This window comes from Aythya marila (assembly GCF_965140915.1).
Source record: "Aythya marila genome assembly, chromosome: 7".
In the NCBI taxonomy this organism is placed as follows: domain Eukaryota; kingdom Metazoa; phylum Chordata; class Aves; order Anseriformes; family Anatidae; genus Aythya; species Aythya marila.
The window spans coordinates 20,556,151-20,575,047 of record NC_139048.1 but is presented as its reverse complement, the minus strand read 5'-3'; the positions used below and the strand labels follow the sequence as shown (position 1 = coordinate 20,575,047).

The following is an 18,897-nucleotide window of genomic DNA, read 5'->3' as shown; positions in this document are numbered from 1 at the left end:
ACAACCATGCTTCCACTTTGCCCCAACTGCCCAATACCAGGTGACACCTCCAGGACAGAAAAGCTGAGATAGACACTAAAACCCAGTCAGGTGTCAGAAAGCATTGGTTGCACTACAGGGAAACGCAGAGAGAGCAGAAGGGCCAGCTCGACTGACTTGGTTGGGACAGAAAACAGGAGGGCTGAATGCTCCCAGGGAGCATTCCACCAAACACCTGAGTGTTCCCATGGCCTCACTTCTCTTGCCCTGACCGCTCCCCTGAGTTCATCCATCAACCGAGAGAGACAGCACGGCTCCCACTCACCATTTTGCTCTCCTCCCCAAGAAATCCCTGCACGCGCTAACAGCTGACTGTCTGGCTCCAGGTTAGCACTCCTTTTAAGATACGCTTCTCTTCCTGCTAAAAAACAAACTGCAGACCTGTAAAGAGGAAGAGACGATGGCATTTCTGTCAGGGTGAGTCAAGTAACCTGGCTGGATCCCAGCACACCTGGTAAAGCAGCTCCTCTGCCGGGGGCAGAGTCTGGCCAGCACGTGGAAAGCTGAGCTTCAGGGCACTGAGGACTCCACCTCCTTTTTATCTGCCTTATGGCAAGCAAAAGTGCTCCTGGCTCAGATGATGTGTTTAATTCGTACCAGAGCCCAGCCTGAGGGGAATCCTACTTTTATTCTCTAAGGCTAACACCTTGTCTGACAGAGCACGCTTACTGGGAATGCCAGGACAAAGTGGAGGATTTCGGCCAGCTTGTTTCATGCCTGATGCTGAGACCAACGGCTCTCTGCTGTGGACAACCTTCTCTGTCTCCACTGTGGTGTACCACTGAATTCATGCTTTTAGAGGATGAAGCATCTCCTGGCAGACAACAGGTATTCCCTTCAGCATCTCACACATGGTGACTGGACGGTTCTTGGGCACTTTCTGGAAAATTAAGTCCCGTCTCTTAAAATGAGGCTTGGCCATTTCCCACAGCACTGGTAGCTGGCAATCAGAGTGGAAAGAGAAATTAAAGGACAATGCTATTTGAACCACAGTGAATATATATATAAGCCTGTGAAAGGTCCCCGCACGTACAACAGATAGATCATGCACACAGTGAGAACATACCTTGCTGCAACTGCAGATGTCAGTGTTTCTCCATGAGCTGCTGCATTGGTTCATATTCTGTCTTCTATTTTACCTCCCATTCCCCACTGGCTTCCCTTGGTCTGCATCGTTTCCAATGCTTCAACATCACTTTAGCCCATAACTGGCTATGTGACTGAAGGCTTCCTGGCCCTCATTTTGGAAATCATGTCTACCAAGTGACTTGATTGTCAGCATCCAGGCTCATTCCAGAGTCATGCTGTGCAACAACACTCTGGTGCAGGAGGCTGCACGGGGATGCTTATTCCTTACTGTGCTTCTGTTGCTGCTCTGCCTTTGGGAGCAGCTGGGAGGAAATTCAGTCACTATGAAGTTCTGAGTGGCCCTGACACACACCACAGGAAGCATACTGGGTGGTGGGACATACATGAACTGTGTATGTGTTGGGGGAATAACACAGATATGATCCGTAAGGAAGCACGACAGGCATCAAGCAGAGGACAAAAAGAGGAAGAAAAGCATCTTAGGTGCTGCTTGGCTACCGGACATTTTGCTGTTACAGTGGGAGTGTAGACCACAAGGCTGCAGTAAGGAACACCTGCCTTATGCGCATCCTGCTGTCCTTTACACACGAGTTTCACGTCCCAGAGACTTTGGGACCTGCTGCTGAAGGCTCTACCCTGTAGAGTACTATATGAGCTTTCTCTTTTGAAATCTACTTATGGACTAATTTCCACAACCATGTTTATCACTGTAGATCTACATCCCAGATCACTAAAGGATCAGCACAGAACACAAGACAATGATGTAGCCTTTGGCTGACCAAGTGTCACTGCCTAAGTGTCCTTCTGATTCCCAAAACCAAGATCAAGCGAAGGCTCAAGCAAAAGTTACTTTCTGCAGACAGGAAATCCCACCCGCTATTAGCTGCGGACACAACCAACAGTCAGCAGAAACAAGAAATGTATTAAGAAATTCTCTCCCCTTGACGACGTGGTAAATGCATGCATACAACAGAACATGCAACTGAATCCAGTCTTTAATGTATGCAGACTCATTCTGCACATGTACATTTTGATTGCCCCCACACCCTCCCTCTCCCTCCCCCTCTAAAAAAAATTATTTTAGTTAGTGAAAGGTAAAACCACACGAAGACCAGAATATGTATATACACCTTAGAGGGTCTCATTTTTTTTTTCTTAAGAAACTTTCACATGTTTAGAATTATTGACTGTTAAGCCCAGTCAGTACAGCAGAAATACTCCACACAGATCATTGGTTGAAACGTACAGTACAACAGTTGTGAGTACACTGTCACAAGAGACACCTGCTTGAATGGTAACAAATGCAGCAGATCCATCAGACCCTATTGCAACAAACCAGAGCATTGAATACAGTCTGAGAAAGATGAGAAAATATCGCAACAGAGAGCACAGATGTTGAAGTACACAGGAAGCTTCTACAGTAACTTCTCTCCAGAATCATTACTCCCATTAGAGAGCCAGGAAATCTGAACTGCTGCTTGCCACTTGGAACTTTCCTTCTGCTTCACAGGGACTGGCGTCAGGCTTTTATTTCCAGACCTGAGTCACTGCACTTTTGCTTGAATGGGGGCAAGGAAGAGACCCCAGCTAGCAGACCTCACTTTCCCAGACCTCTATGGACAAACAGCTTGAGACAAAAGGCCTTGCCTGTAAAAAGGCCACACAAAATGAAAACAGAAACAAAACAGAGCTAGAAAAACAAACAGAAATAACATGGTTTTATGCAGTCTGCAGTAAAGCTATAGTCAATGGATCAGTATTGGTCACATGACAATTAAGGCTTTGACTACTGGTCTTCTACATGCACATTTTATATACATACAACCATGTGTGTGTATAAATTATTTTATTTTTCTTGTTCTAAGCAAGAAAATATTTTCATGCATTTGCTTCCCATAGTATTCACAATACTTGGATCGCATTCTGTTCAAGGACTTCTGGAGAGGGATGGGTCAATTTATTATCCATCTGGAAAAGGCCTCATCTCCAGAAAGGTCATTTGTGCCTGACAGTGGCGCTGGCCCCCCACTTCAGTCATACACCCAAGCAGAAGGTGTCACCCCAGAGCCTGACAGTACATTGGTTATGTAAACATAGTAATCCTTGGATTATAAATACTTTATTAAAGCTAACATACCTCAGCTTTTAGCTCATAATTGCCCATGAGTGCCTTAATGAAATATTCCTAATAAAATCTTTTTTTTCTCCCATAACAGTTCAATTACAGTGCTTCCCCACAAAGCGCATTTTTCCCTACTTTTTACCAAAGAAGTGCCAAGCTATCTGTTAATTATGCAAGTCCATGCTGCAGTAGCTTCCACATATATAATTAACTGCAACACAGAGCACATCTCAGACTTACAGCTCAAAGTGCTTAATTCATCATCTCGCACGCATGCCCGGGCTGTAGGACTGCTATGAAACTAATAGACCGGGTCATGGGCTAGCAAAGAACGGAGAAGCAGCAGAAATCAGCAGAGCTCTTCCATTCCTCATCCTGTGCCTGCAGCATGCACATATTTGACAGGTTCCCAGAGTTCACCAGAACTGACCTGCAGCATGGCCTGTGTTCCTCTGCCTCAGGAACAACCAGTGACACTATGCTAAGATATTCTGTCCAATTCTGACTCAGTGTGTCCTTCTGTGCGATGCTCTGGCTAGCTGATGTCACAGAGCACCCCTAGGTAGCTGTGGAGAGCTCTCGGGAGAGCAACTCAGACAGCTATGAAAAGGAAGGGCTCACAAAAAAGTGGTACTAAGGAACAACAGGAGTGTGGAATGGAAGCAGCATAAAGAAGACTGGGAAAGCAAACACGGGTGGAGTGAGGAGAGAGTTCTTATTTAAAATAAGGCCTGGACTGCTGCCACAGCCCTCTGAGCTGCCTTGCCTGGTAGTGTAATGGGAGCAGGCTGCCAGCATTCCAGTTCCTAAGCTTTGCCACCATCACACATTCATGCCTTGCCTCCTACAGAAGCACTGCCCTGTCAGCCACAGCATTTCATTTGGCCACTGCCTGGAAGTACGCCCATTCAACACATACTGTGACAATTACTGCAGATCAGGCACGGGGCACTTCTTGTTCATTGTGGTCCAAGTAGCTAGCAGCCCTAAAGAGACCGTCCCCATACCGTTTTCTACCTCTCAAGCCACGATAACCAAGACAATAAATAGATGGGATAGGAGGAGCCATGGAATTTGGAGTCCTGGCCGTCTGGTCGTTCACTTATTGCACAGAGTACTTTGTAGGGGAGAGTGGGTGCTCCCCAAGGTCCTTTGAGAAAATCCTACCGGGTGGCTGTCCTCATCATCTGCTCCAGGAAATGCATTCACACAGCTCATGTACAGGATGCTTAGAAAATGTCACCTAGAGACAGGATATTCAAGAGACCGAGACTTCTCTCAGCTCAAGCTCAGTCTTCACTCAACCCCACGGGAAGCTGTGCAAAATACAATGATTATGCCCTGACAGATATGATTAGAAGACAATTTTTGGTCCTGGGTATGTTAACAAGAGAGGGTCAAGCTAATGATTTCAGAGGCAAACTTTTGTGACTGGATTTAGTTTTAGTTACAGAAAATGCTGTACACTGCTTTAGGCCAGGTGCACAGAAGCTTAAAAAAAGACAAAGATCACAGTTAAATGTCTCAATCTTCAGATGGGGAATGTCTGAAAGGAGCAGTCACATTACTTTCTCATATGCAGTGCATCCTGAAATTTGGTACTTATGTATCGGGCGTGAAAGCCTTTCTTGTTAATGGTGTCATCTGTGTGAAATCGAATCATGATGGAATCCCCTGCAGAGTAGATTTCTTCCAGAGGCTGCAGAAAAGGAAGACCAAAACAAAAAACAAAAAAAAGAGAGAGAGAGAGAACATAGATTGGTCAAGTTTGCATGCTAAATAACTGCATTACGATACCAGAGTTCAAGCTCACAGTGAAGACAGACTGGCCAGAAAACACAAATACTGAGAACTCAGTACCTCCTGCCCTGCCCGCTTTCCTGAGCATATACCCTTGCTCTTTGCATGCATGCCTTTTAACATGTGACGACTGATGCCAGTCCATTCTACAATCCCAGTTCTTCCGGTTGGTTTTGGTAGGTCACATTCACAGGACTCCCTTGACATTCTTGTTCCAGCCTTCTGAGTATGCTCTAATTTGTCCTAATCTTTTCAGGAAATGACACAATGCAAAGTGGACCCTGTAGGCAGCTGAGGCCCTTCCAGGGTCGATTAGCAGCAAAATAACTTAGCCATATATCTTACAAGCAAAACTGGCTATTTCCCTCACTGTTGTGTCCTGCAATAGCCTCCCCATGCTTCTCTGCAGGACTGATGCTTTCCCCACCACTCTGTTTGACAGCATGCAGGTAGGTGATTACTGCCCCCCTGTCCTGAACTTCTACGCACCAATCTGCTATGCCTTTGCTTGTTTTCCAGACCATTTCCCCAGTTTGCACAGGCTGGTGTGACACACGGGCTGCCTGATTGTTTCTCTTTAAATTCAATAAGCACATTCTCTGTTTCATCGCTGAAGTCCTAGAGAAACCAAACATGGAACCTCTGGTTTTAAATACCACCCACTGTTGGAGTGAGTGACCCCAATTCCAGAGTCACTTCTGTTAAAGGGGGACACAGATAACAATTTAGGAGACAGGACACCATCCCAGAGTCAAACAGCTCCGCCCTTCACTCTCTCCAGAGCATGACTGCAATGTACCTTGGCTGCAGGCAGGAAGTAACTGAGGATTAAACCAGTCTCTGGAAGTAGTTTTTTACTTTCACACAATGCTTTTGGGGCCAGGCTAGGGCACAGCAATGCAGCAGTCCCATGCTGATTGCACACAGCCCTAGCTTAGCAAGGGAAAGCCAGTTGGAAGGGTTTTCAGACCAACTCTGTATAGCAGATAAAATGACTGTAATCTTTACCAGGAGGGGAAGAAACAAAACACAGACACACAAGGCATTCTCATCACCAATTTGTGACTGCTGACCCTCTCCGAAAAAGGACACGAGTTCCCTTCTTTCCCACCTCCAGCCAGCACTGTGAATTCACCATCACTATGGCTTACCCCTGAACCACAGAAGCGTCCCAGGCGGGGTGCAGTGCTGTCATAACCATCGTAGATCTCCATGTAGTCGTACCCACAGTCAGCTTCTTCCTCGACCTCAAATGTCTGGAATATCAGCTCCACCCCATAACCATCTTCAGCTACAATCACCCAGTCACAGTTGGCTTGACCTGGATAGTTGTTGTCCCCAAACTGAGCATGGGAATACAGCTCCTTAGTTTGCACTTCAGCCTTTAAGAGCCCGCCACACACTGAAGGAAGAAAGGGCACAAAACACAGTCTCCTCAAAGGCCCTACCTCATGACAAAGACTTGCCATCCCACTTTTGGGCCGTCTGTGGGAAAAGAAAACCTCCAGCACATGTACAACAGGGAAGGTAACTAAGCACTGCACCCGATTAAGACAAAACAGTGAAGTCTTCAGTCACCCATGAAGCCAATGACCCACATAATATAGAGGAGCCTGATCCTTTTGGTTTCCCCGCTGCCAGTGAGGAAGATGCCTCTCACATGCACTGCTGCTCAGTCTGCTTCGTTCACTTATTGGCAAAGGTTTCAGAAAAGTGAACCTTGATACAACACACCCACCTCTGGGCTGCCACAAATAGAAGATCAAGTTTGCTGTGTCTGTTCACAGCACATCTCTACTTCCACCATAACCAATCTGGTATACGCTCATTCTGTGTGTGGGCCAATATACCCTAGCGGCATCCCTTGCTAAGCTAAGCTGTATCACCTCAATTTCTGAGGATGGATGAGGAACAGATGCGGCTGCTGCTCAACCAACCATCTTCAATTTAAACAAGGGAAGATGAGTAGGAACACCTGATGTCAGTAGACCTCTCAGCTAGCATCTATGGTATGGTGCTAGCAGTGGTCTGAGAGCTGGTTAGCACAAGTTACAACCAAATAAAACCCACGCTAAGCTCCTTTTGCAAAAAAGTGGGTCTGATCTTCACTGGTAAACAACACAGTGAGATCTGATGACATCTCATCACACTGGGATATTGGCAGGGAATCAGCTTACCTGTGCTGTGTTTTGCCTGGAAACCTTTTCTTTGCACAGAAGCATCAGAGTAAAACCTAAGGAACATCTTGTTGGTAGAAGCTACCACAGGGTCTGGTTTCTTGCTGCCACAGAAGCGACCGAGGATAGGTGACTTGCTGTTGGGCCCATCATACATTTCCAAGTGGTCATAGGCACATTCTTGGTGCTGTTCAATCTCAAACTCATTGAAGATCTACAGCAAGAATAAGGAAAGTGACAGAGACACAATTCTGAGCATGTTTCTCCCCTGGCACTCCCATTCACTGGTCACTCACTACTTTCACTCGGTGGCCAGATGTTGCAGAGATATTCCAGGTGCACTCTTTCCGGCTTGGGTACTTGTCAGGCCAGTTTGGACTGCTCATCATTCCCTCGGCACTGCTCAGCTTATGCTCACAACCAGCTTGAGAAGGAGAGGGAGATCGTGAGGCAGAGGCATCAAGGTAGGTCTCATACAGGAACTGCATCACTGAAATGGCCTACATGCTTCTTCCCGCCCACTGAGACCCTAAGCATGGTAGAACTAGGGAAGACTTCGGTCACTGGAGAAAGTCCATCAGGATTACCGCACAATCCTGCTGTGTTTGTCCCCAGGAAGGCCTATATGTCTGGCATCCCCTGGTGCAGCCGCACTAGCTGGCTGAGTTAACTGGTCAGCTGGTGAAAGAAACCAGTTTATTCCCCTGGGCCCCATTAACCTCATCTGCACCCTCACTCCCAAATGTATTCTCCTGCTCCTCCTTCTCCTCTGCCCTGCTCCCGGTGACATGGTCTCCAACCCTGCCACCGTGTTGACTGGGAAAAGGATGGAGCTGAAAACAAGCCCTGTTTTTCCTTTCCCAAAGTAGTTTTTCAGCTAGCAGGGGCTTTTTCAGTGCCCCAGACTGGTACGGCACTTGGCTGCACAAACTAGCTTCCAACATAGGCCTGAAGCACTCTGTGTTTGTGGTAGCTCATCTTTCCTGAATGCAGAGAGCAGGGACCTACCTTCTTTACAATCGTGGCCATTTTCATGCAGCATAAAGCCATTTCTGCACTGGCATACGTAGCTTCCAAAAGTGTTGACACATTCATGCTGGCAACCACCATTGTCTTTGGAGCATTCGTCCTTGTCTGGGCAAGATCAAACCAATAAATACTGAGTTGCCAGTGAGAGGCAGACTACCACCGTCACCAGCTGTGAACCCCATATCCAGACTGGAGAATACAAACACAAACCTCCAACCCCTATTGCTGGATTAGTCCAGTCACCACCTTATTAGCCCATACAGAGTTTTCTTCAACTGTTTTTCATTCCATAAGATGTATCACAGAAGTGCATTACATAATGCAGGTTTTGAATTATTAACGACTCCTCATCTAAAAGAAACCTACAGCAACACCTCTTTCTTTTCAAATAGGGACCAGGAAAAGAATCTCACAAATTCACTAGCCTAGGCAAAAGTCTGCTGGTCAATCTCTGTATTTTCAAGTTTGTAAAGGCTCTGATGAGCCTCCGTCTTCAGGCTGCTCTGTTCAAGAGCACAAGCAAACAGATAGAGAAGATAATCTAAGGTATGAGCTGCTATCTGAAGATGAAAAAAAAAAGCTATTCTTAATGACACCGGAGACAGAGAGAATTTCTAGGACCCGGTTCCTCATTGCTTCCATTGTGGAGGGACAAGAGGCATTGATGAAATCCATGCACCTCACATTGCGAAACTGGACCATACACTGCACTGAGAAACCAAGATAACACAGCACAGAGCAACTATGCTTTTTAGATGCAACTACGTCAGGAGGTTTAAGACAATTTACTAAACAATTAGAGGTGCAGTCAGAGGAGACAAGACACATACCAGAGAAGAAGTGGACTTTGAATCCTTTCTTGGATACCGTGTTGTCTGATTTGAATTCCAGTCTCATGTTGTTGCCGTATGACGTGATTACTTCGGGCTTCTCTGAGCCACAGAATTTGCCATGCAGCTTGGAGTCAGAAGCCAACCCACTACGAACCTCAACATAGTCATATTTACACACCTGCCAAGAAGAGGCATTGGACTCAGAATAGAGCATTTCAGAGAGAGGGGACAGGGGCTTGACTGACAGGGAAAGAAAATATCCATATACACATACACACTCCTGATTTCCCTCAATTCTCTTTTGTCAGTGTTCTTAGCCCATTCCCTTCTTGCCCTAGTCTTCCAGCAAGGCTGTGTTTATTAGAATAGTAGGCTTTCCATTTAATTTAGGTAAAATTATTATTCCCACCTTATTCAAGAGCCTAGTGGTATCGAATGAACTTCAGCAGCTTCCCAAATTAAGGAAGAGCCATTTCCAGTGGAGGAAGTGAAACCTGAATGTTTTGTTCAGAATCCATCCTGTCCTTGGCAGGGCAGAGAATAGGCTCTTTTCATGGTTATTTGCTTTACCCTTGAAGAACTACCTCTTTATTCATTTCTATTTTCTTACAAAGGCAGCCCGAGGGAAGGGAGGGATGGGACACCTATTAAGGATGGAGAACACCTACTATTTTGCAAAACTGGCTGAGGAAAGAAGTCCATTTATAACAGAACAACTTTAATTCTCCACTCCCTGGAGAAAGAAGATTCAGACTTCAAGGAGAACAATCAGCATTACTGGCTTCTTATAGCAAGGGTCAGGAAACAACCAGAAGCTCCACCAGCAAGTCAGGCTCCTCTGGCTTGTACCCGAAGGATTTACCCAGTTCCAAGTTAGCCAATAGTCACACTTCTGAGATGCAGGAGTTGGTTACGTACATCATTGCCTTCCAGATCAAACACTTCAAACTGCAGAGAGATCCGGTATTGAGCTGGAGCTACCACCTGCCAGATGCAGTTTTTGTTAGTAGGATATTCCTTGGGCCATCCAGGGCTAGTAATGGTCCCGTTGAGCTTGGTGATGAAGCCCCCACAGGCAGCTGGAGAGGCAACAAATGAACACAAGGTTTGCTTTGTTTTATTCAGACACAGAGCGGGCCATGCTGTTAGCTGGGAAACGAGTCAGACCCCGACTCGTGGCACATTTCAAATCCCAGCCTGCAGAACAGGTAGCAAATGTTAGGAGTTGCAGAGAAGGCAGAAACCTTACCTGCTACAAACCATCAGTGAAACACACACAGCCAGGCAGCAGCCCTACGAGTCACTTAAACTGTGTAATATTGAACCCTATTTTACTCTACAGCCTTGGGCTTACTATGGATCAGTTGATTTCACATGCACAATACAGTTGTAATGGTCAGCTTAGTAAATTCAACCACACGCAGTCTGACAAACCTTATTAAGTTTAACAGGAAGGATTACTTAGAGGACAATGGAATCTCCTCAGGAAGACACTCCTGTCAGCTCTTTGGTGGCTTATTTCAAGTAGACTGCATTTTCACCAGGGAAAATTGGAGGTAAAATCACAGACTTAGCTTTACTCTCTCATTTCCTTTAAAAATTCAGGACATCTCAGGTCCACCCTCTTGAGAGAGGGAATGGTTTTTACCTTAAAGAAATTGACCTCAGTTTGCTCTTTTGATGCAAAATTCTACTTGTAACAATGCATTTTTTTCCGTGCTGTTTCTTTGGAGTAATGAGATATGGCCAGATCTTCAAAATCCACAAGGTTCAAATCTTCTGTGCTTTGTTCCTGGCATAGTTTTGCATTAGGGCAACTAACCCAAGGGGGCAGCTTCAATGCTAAAGAGTGCAGCAAGTGCTTTATGGACTTGATAGACCAAAGAGTAATACAAAATCCAGAGTGTTGTAGAACCTAACAAAACAAAAATTGCACAAAGCATTTGGAGTTTCGCCCAAACTTTCCAACTCACTTGCTTATTACTCTTAGCACCTCACGAGTTTTAGCAGAGGTAGAACAACCACCTCATCTGGGGGACAATGTGGTTGCATTTACATTCCCCTCCATCAGAGTGGGCAACACTGTCTAGGCTATCTACCCACACAAACCATCCGTGTTCTGCACGAGAGCAGGTAGCAGTGACAGAAAGGGGAGCCCCACTGTCCTTTCCACAGTCCTTTCCACAGATCTGCACCTGCTGCTGTCTGCTCCGTAACAAAGACATGCTCTGCGCTGAGAAGGCAGGATAGCATTAGGCATCCAGCCTAAGGAAGCCAGACCAGGAGCTTTAGCTGTCAGCTTCCAATGTTCCCCCTACCCCACATGGTGGATCATGGGAGATCTGCTCTGACCAAGGACATCAGTTTTTAGAGGGATTTAGCAGTAGACAATCACTCTATTTTCAGTTTTTCTCACTAAACTTAATGTTAACAGAAATAACTTCGGAGGGAGTTGATGGGGAGGTGGGATAAACAGAACCAGAGATGTTGAAGGGAAAAGGAGAATCATCTCCAAGCTTGTTCAATTCCTTTGTTAGCTGTAGTACCCACCCTACGGAGAGATGCCTCAATCTCTACATCACCCACCTTCACAGCTCCTTTTATCAGCTGTCAACTCATAGCCAGGCTCGCAGGTGCACTTGTAGCTGCCCAGTGTGTTCTCACAGTGCTGCTCACACCCACCATTATCCGGCAGAGAACATTCATCCATCTCTGTCAGGAGAAAACCAGAACAAGTCACACTTCCCTCACATTCCTCGGGCAACACTTTTGGACAGAAGGACAATACATAGAGATTTCATTTTCTGGTTTCTGTTTGTGGATTCACTATGAAGAAAGTAGAGCATTCCTTTGTTGCTCCACACTTGGACACAGTATAATAGCTTCTAATCTGGCTGTTAAATTATGTGCTTGAGAGGAAAGACAGGTGTTCTCTCCTACAATCATAAAACAAACAAACAAACAAACAAAAAACTGTATATAGTCTTCACAATGGGAGGGACATGAATTCTCACGTCCTGGCCATGGGCAGCTATATTTCACTAAGTATTGTCTTTCCACTAATATTTGCCATCAGGTAGAAAGGCACAACATGAGCATAAGTCAAACACATCACAACTAATACTTTAACCATGTACAGAATATGTATGATTCAGTGATATAAACAACCTGTTACCAAAATGAAGATAAGTAATGAAGCACAACCTTAGAGCTTTCCCTTGAGATATACACAAAGGGTTGGACAAGAAGTAATTGCTCTTCATATCTTCTTGTCATTCTCTCTTGGACATGATCAATGACTTACCCTCTCTGAGCTGCTTGCAGGTTTATTTTCTCTGAGAAGTTAGAAGTTACCACTGCAACTTGTCACAAAGCAAAATTTAAAATCAATTTTTGTTTTGTTTTAAGCTGAGTTATTTTCTTTCAGTGTTGTAAGACATGTGATTTATGCTCTATTTCTTTCATAGTATATTAGGGCAAAACTGACCCATTGGCTCAATCAGGTATGGATGGTAGTCTGAGTGCCTGCAGAGACATCCAATTTGTTCATTTATTTTGTTCAGGGAGTGGCTGGTACTCACGGAACATCCCTCTGGATATGGAGATAGTCTGTAGACTTCAGATCTCAGCTTGGGATTCCACACAGACTATGGGTATGTCTACCCAGCTTTTGCAAACCATCATCAGCTCTGCCCACAGTGCAAGTCGGCTAGAAAATGTGTAACTGTGGCTACTGTGGTGCTTGGCCCAAGCAAAGACACTTACGCTCCTCAGCTGGACTGACTAGCAGGGACTCAGCAACACCCTTAACATCCACAAACTGCATTGTTCTTGTTCACACATGCAAGTTTGAGCAGACTTTGCAAATTCTAGTCTGCCAGCAAAAATTGCACAGACAATACCCATGTCTGCACCTGTACTAACAATTCACTCTAAGCAGTTTTATACTCCTGCCACAATCCCCCTGCACTACCAGCTCCTGAAAGAACCCAACATGTCTTGAGGAAGAAATCTGTATCTCTATGGAACCTGAGAAGTTTAAACAAGTAAACCCAGGCACTCTGAGAATTGTCCAGGGACTGGAATGAACATGACAGTATTTGTCAGTGATCTTGTAAACACCCTTAATACAAAGGCACAAGTTGAATTAGAAATAAATAAAGGACTTATGCAATCCGAATATTGGCATTGCAGCTATTAGGTACTACCTCACAGCAACTGCATCAGTTTATTTTCATCAGGGTATATTGCATCAGGGTATTTTCCCAAATAGTTATATATTTGGTTTCTGCCTCTATCAAGCCACCAGGGTGCTGGTAAAGAACCATGGCTTGGATTCAGCTCTTAAGAAAAATCTTTATCTTCATTCGCATCTTCCTGAAAAGGATCTCAGATTAGGAACATGTTTGTTTCTAAAAGCATTCTAAAGTTTTCATTGGGATTCTACTTATATTTCAATTTACCTTCTTTCCAACAGATACTTTTGGAATAGAACTAAAGCAGAGGGTTATTTTTAACACTCTTTATACAGTACTAATGCCTTCTTTGAAAATATCAGGATCCCCTGGCACAAATAAATGGGGGTCACATTCAATCTAGTGGAGTAGTGTGTGATAATTTTCTGAAAGACTATGTAACAAGTGAAAATAAGATCACAGGCTAATATCTGTGTTACTCCACACAAGGTGCTAGTGTCTGTGCTCGTGATGACCCATAAAAGAAAGGCTGCCCTTTTTTGAGGGTGATCATCAGTAAGGTGATGTTCATGCCTCAACATCAAACCTTTCTATACTCTCAAAGCAACTTGTGTATAGAATTGATTTTGGCGGTTGTATAGATAAGTCGAAAAGCTTTTAACTAAAAGCAGATAAAATGCTAACTTCAGTTTGGCAGTAGGTTAGGGGATGAGTGGTCCCCAAGTTCAACCTTGAGAGGTACCAGAGATCACATACCTTTGAAGAAATTTGCTGCAAAGCCTGCTTTGTTGATGGTTGCATCAGATGTAAACTTCATCCATACTTTATTTGAGCTGGACTTGATATCTCCTGGCTTCTCATAGCCACAGAATTGACCGATCAACGGGCTGTATTCAGTGAGGCCATCTCGGATCTCCAGGTAGTCATAGGAACATGTGTCATGCCATTCAATCTGCAAATAGAAAAGGGTGGGCCTGTAGCTCATTAGCATGACAGCTGAGTCAGGATCGCTACCCATTTAGACATTGGCCAGAGATCAGCTTTGAAAGCAGCATCCCAAACTGTTCACAGTGAGTTGCATGTCTCATGGCTGCTGTCACTCCTGCAGCTGAAATCACATTCAAACATGGATACATCTCAGGTCTACAACTATTTCATGGCTACCCTCCAGTGAAACTCAGTCCTTGACTTTTTCCATTACAAGCTACTTTTTCATGAGAAGCTGTAAGTAATAGAGAAGAGCAATGTCGTGGTTTAACCCGGCTGGCAGCTAAATACCACGCAGCCGTTCGCTCACCCTCCCCCCTCCCTCTCTGGGACGGGGGAGAGAAATGGAAAGTGAAGCCCGTGAGTTGAGATAAAGACAGTTTAATAAGACAGGAAAATAATAATAATAATAATAATAATAATAATAATAATAATAATAATAATAATAATAATAATAATACAATGATGATAATAGTACTACTACTAATAATATGTACAAACAAGTGATGCACAATGCAATTGCTCACCACCCGCTGACCGATGCCCAGCTTAACCCCGAGCAGTCCGGCCCCCTCCCCCCGGCTAGCCACCCCTATATATTGTTTAGCATGACGTCAGATGGTATGGAATACCCCTTTGGCTAGTTTGGGTCACCTGTCCTGGGTCTGTCCCCTCCCAGCTCTTACTGCACCCCCCAGCCTGCCCGTTGGCAGGACAGAGCAAAGGCTGAGATGTCCTTGGCTTAGTATAAGCACTGCTCTGCAACAATTAAAGCATCGGGGTGTTATCAGCACTCTTCTCATTCTAAGCCAAAACACAGCATTCCACCAGCTACTAGGAAGAAAATTAATTCTGTGCTAACTGAAACCAGGACAAGCAACTACAAACAAATGTGCTCAAGGAATAGCCTTGGGGTTACAGTCAGGGAGTAGTGGTGTCAGCTCTTTCTTGGACAATCACAGTAAGGGTGCACAAGCCACAGCAACCAATTATTTAGATGGAATTTATGTACAAACCCAGGTCCTGTCCACTTCTGACTGTGACTAACACGTTAGTAGTCAGAAATAGATCATCGAGCACTTAAGAGCGTAAGACATCCTATAATAGTAGAAAATCTTTTTGAGCTTTTCAAGGACTGTCTGCCATGTGGAAGTGTGATGTTTCTTTGGATAGTCACAGACACCCTGGAATCTGCCAAGTCCCAGTAACGCCAATGGAAGGTTTTTTGCTTGGATTGTGAACATTCAGTTTCATTTGACCAGAGTGAAGTATTAAGCATTCATGAATCCCCTACTTAACATAATCAGCAATTTTGTGCCCCTTCTTATTCTTCCTATCTGGACTAACAGTTTTTGAAAACTCATCATATTTTAAACTTGGCTTCAAAATTTCTGAGCAAACTTCTGGTGAGGATAAATAATGGTCTGAACTTCTCCAAAAAAAATTCTTTAAGTTAGTATTATTATTTATATTACTTCCCTTTTAATTTTAAAGGACCTAGAGAGCTGAAACAATATCTGTTCAAGAGCTTACAATGCCATTTCTCACCTCAAAGGCTTGGAACGTGATTCCTATGTGAAAGCCCTCAGAAACTGTGATCTTCCATATGCACTCTTTGGAAGGTCTGTAGTCATCTGGGTAATTAGGAGATTGGATCTGGCCAGCATCTTTGTGAATTTCTCCACCACAAATAGCTTCATAAAAAACAAGCATCAAAAACATGACATTGCAGGGGTAAAGCCTGCTCCATAGTTAGCATTCTTCCTCATTCAAATCTGAATCAGTAACATTTCTTGCACAAAGGCAACACAAATGTCATGGCAGGTTTTAAAAATCTAACATTATGTCTTTAATAGCATCTCCGGTTGTGCTGTACCAACCTCTTTAGAAGGCGAACTCACTGAGACAAAGAATTTTATGGATTTGTGTGTTTCACACTCTAGGTCACCTCCATAACTGCTTAACACCTACAATCAGTAATAAGGACCACGAAAAGATGGAAGTTAAAAACAAAAAAAAAAACAAAAAAAAAAACACGAACAGCTGCAAATCTAATCCAACCACAAGATGGCAGCATTAACAAGCGTGAGTTGAGCTGTTCACCAGCAGACCATCAGGCTGACTACCATGCATGAAAAATTAAGTTTGTGCTAGATGAAAAAATGAATAAATTTAAAGACCAAGAACAGATAACTTAATACAAAATCTGGTTTCATACAAAAATAGAAGAGACCTCAAAGACAATAGCAATTCAGCATAGTGGCAAGCAGGAGAGATGCCTGAAAACCGAAAGAAAGCATCACCCCAGTCTTCAAAAAGGGCAAGAAAGAGAACCCAGGGAACTACAGGCCAGTCAGCCTCTCCTCAGTCCCTGGAAAGGTGATGGAAAAACTTATCCTGGAGGAATCTTTAAGCATGTGGAAGACAAGAAGGTGATCAGGAATAGTCAGCATAATAGATTCACCAGAGGGAAATCATGCTTTACCAACCTAACTGCCTCCTGTGATGGGACAACTGGCTGGACAGATGACAGAACAGTGGATGTTGTCTGCCTGGACTTCAGCAAGGCTTTTGACACCAGCTCCCATGACATCCTCATAGGCAAGCTCAGTCAGTGCAGGCTGGATGAGCGCATGGTGAGTTGGACTGAGAACTGGCTGGATGGCAGGTCTCAGTAGGATGTCATGAGCAGCAGTCTAGTTAAAGACCTATAGCTCGTAGCGTCCACCAGGGGTCAATACTGGGTCTGGTATTGTTTAACTGAGTAATAAATTAAACCAGTGACTTGGATGAATGAATAGAGTGCCTCCTCAGCAGGTTTGCTGAATATACAAAACAGGAAGAAGTAGCTGATACTGCAGAGTTCTGTGCTGCTATTCGGAAGGATCTCAACAGGCTGGAGAGATGGGCAGACAGGAACCTCTTGAAATTTAACAAAGGCAAGTGCAAGGTCCTGCATCTGGAGGGAGTTAGCTCTGCGGATATGAGCCTTCTTATGTCCTAAAAATTGCTTATAGCAGGTAACATTGTCTTGGTTTTGCTTTGTGAGTTGCTGATATTTAACTGTAACCTATTTAAAAGAAGCACTTCACTAGTGCAGTGCTAACTTCTTTCTTAGAGAATCAGAGCTAAGGCACAACCAAGTAGCTGCACCTGAAATTCAGCTGCAGAACACAATTCAGATTGTAGTTCAAGGTCACATATTCAGAGCTACAAGTGGTGCTCCCTCCGAGGCACCCTTTAGTGAACTGTATTCCCACCTAACAGAAAGAGGACTACAAGAGCCAAAAAAAGTGACAGTCTTTTTTCTTTTTTTAACGGCCATAAAATTGTCAGCCTGCAAACAGTTTTTTATCTACCCATGGCAGTAGTTCACACTAATATTCAGTTAGGTGGTTAACTGTACTGGAAGAGTTTAACTGCTAAATTAAAAGAACAACCGTTGACAGAGCCTGAGAAGGTAATAACAATGATAAATTTGAGGCTGCCAGCAGTCCTATAGGACAAAACCACCAGCATCTTCTCCATTTTGAATATAACAAAAGAAAAGGAACAATATGACTGAAAAAATGAGGACACTTTCACTAAACTGACTTCCTGTCATTTACTATACAATAATTCTACCATTACCTGGCTACGTGCTTCTATCTCTTTTCTCCCATCTATTTAAAACTTTAGAGACAAGAACTGGAGGAATCTAATCCAAAAATCAGTCCTCACCCACAGAACTCCCAGCAAAGTTTGAATGCATGAAAGTTTAGGTGCACTCCCAGAAAAGAAGAGGACAGAGAAGCAGTGGTAAGACCCACCTTGACTTTTCAATATGTGAGGGAGAAGAGTTCAAAAGAAAAAGAGTAATTAACAACAATGCAGAAAACTTTACGACAAAAATTAACAGAAATTTAAGACTTCAGAGCAGTCTCTCTTGGAAATCAAAATTACCCTTATTGCCTAGACACAGAAGTCATAAAGCATCCAAGTAAACTACTTGACAATGAAGGCAAGAAACAAGCTATTATCTATCTGCAGTTGAATCAGAGGGAAATTGAGATTGTGGAAGATTTTTGGAAATTCTCCCACTTCAGCAAATAAAATATCCAGAGAGATGCAGACAATCTCATTACCTGCTCCTCTAACAAGATGAGGCTGAGTTAAGAAAAGAAAAGTGGGCCATCACTGCTACAAACTAGCTTCCACAAGTCATAATCTGTACTTGCTCTCAGAATTGGCAATAGATTTCCCACCTTTCCAAAGGGAAGTTGCTTACAGGAAAAGATTACATAGAAAGCTGAAACCCTGAAGAAGCAGGAAAATATGAACAGTCAGAGGGACGCAAAGTCTGACCCACTAGATACACATACCATTTCCATTTGCTCTCCTCAGAAATTAAGTGAAACGATTATTGCTCATCTTTAATGAACCTATAGGGGTCACTTATTCATCAACAGGATATACGGACAGTTATCCAAGGAAAATGAAGTTTTGCAAACTGACTTTTGGTTGTAGCAAATACATACATACATACATATATATATACATATATATATAAAGGAATACTTTAATATCACTTATCAATATAAACCATGATGCCATATGAACACACATCATGAAGAACGGAGAAGTTG

The 18,897-nt window shown here is 43.8% G+C and overlaps 1 protein-coding gene across 6 annotated transcripts in view; it reads right to left on the bottom strand.

Annotated features, from left to right (window-relative positions):
* Positions 1–18,897, bottom strand: part of LOC309880417 (tolloid-like protein 2) — a 118,616-nt gene that overhangs the window by 31,898 nt on the left and 67,821 nt on the right. For 5 of the 6 annotated variants that reach the window (XM_082765347.1, XM_082765351.1, XM_082765349.1 and 2 more), the window contains 10 exons: positions 15,821–15,966; positions 14,042–14,237; positions 11,676–11,801; positions 10,008–10,168; positions 9,087–9,267; positions 8,236–8,361; positions 7,524–7,651; positions 7,228–7,441; positions 6,202–6,452; positions 2,212–4,949 (listed from right to left, as the gene is read on the bottom strand). In XM_082765347.1, coding sequence (XP_082621473.1) covers positions 4,815–4,949; positions 6,202–6,452; positions 7,228–7,441; positions 7,524–7,651; positions 8,236–8,361; positions 9,087–9,267; positions 10,008–10,168; positions 11,676–11,801; positions 14,042–14,237; positions 15,821–15,966 — 1,664 coding nt within the window. In that variant the 3' untranslated portion in view covers positions 2,212–4,814. Of the gene's footprint in view, positions 1–2,211; positions 4,950–6,201; positions 6,453–7,227; positions 7,442–7,523; positions 7,652–8,235; positions 8,362–9,086; positions 9,268–10,007; positions 10,169–11,675; positions 11,802–14,041; positions 14,238–15,820; positions 15,967–18,897 lie in introns of those variants that run through there. The other variant, XM_082765348.1, reaches the window with a different exon arrangement.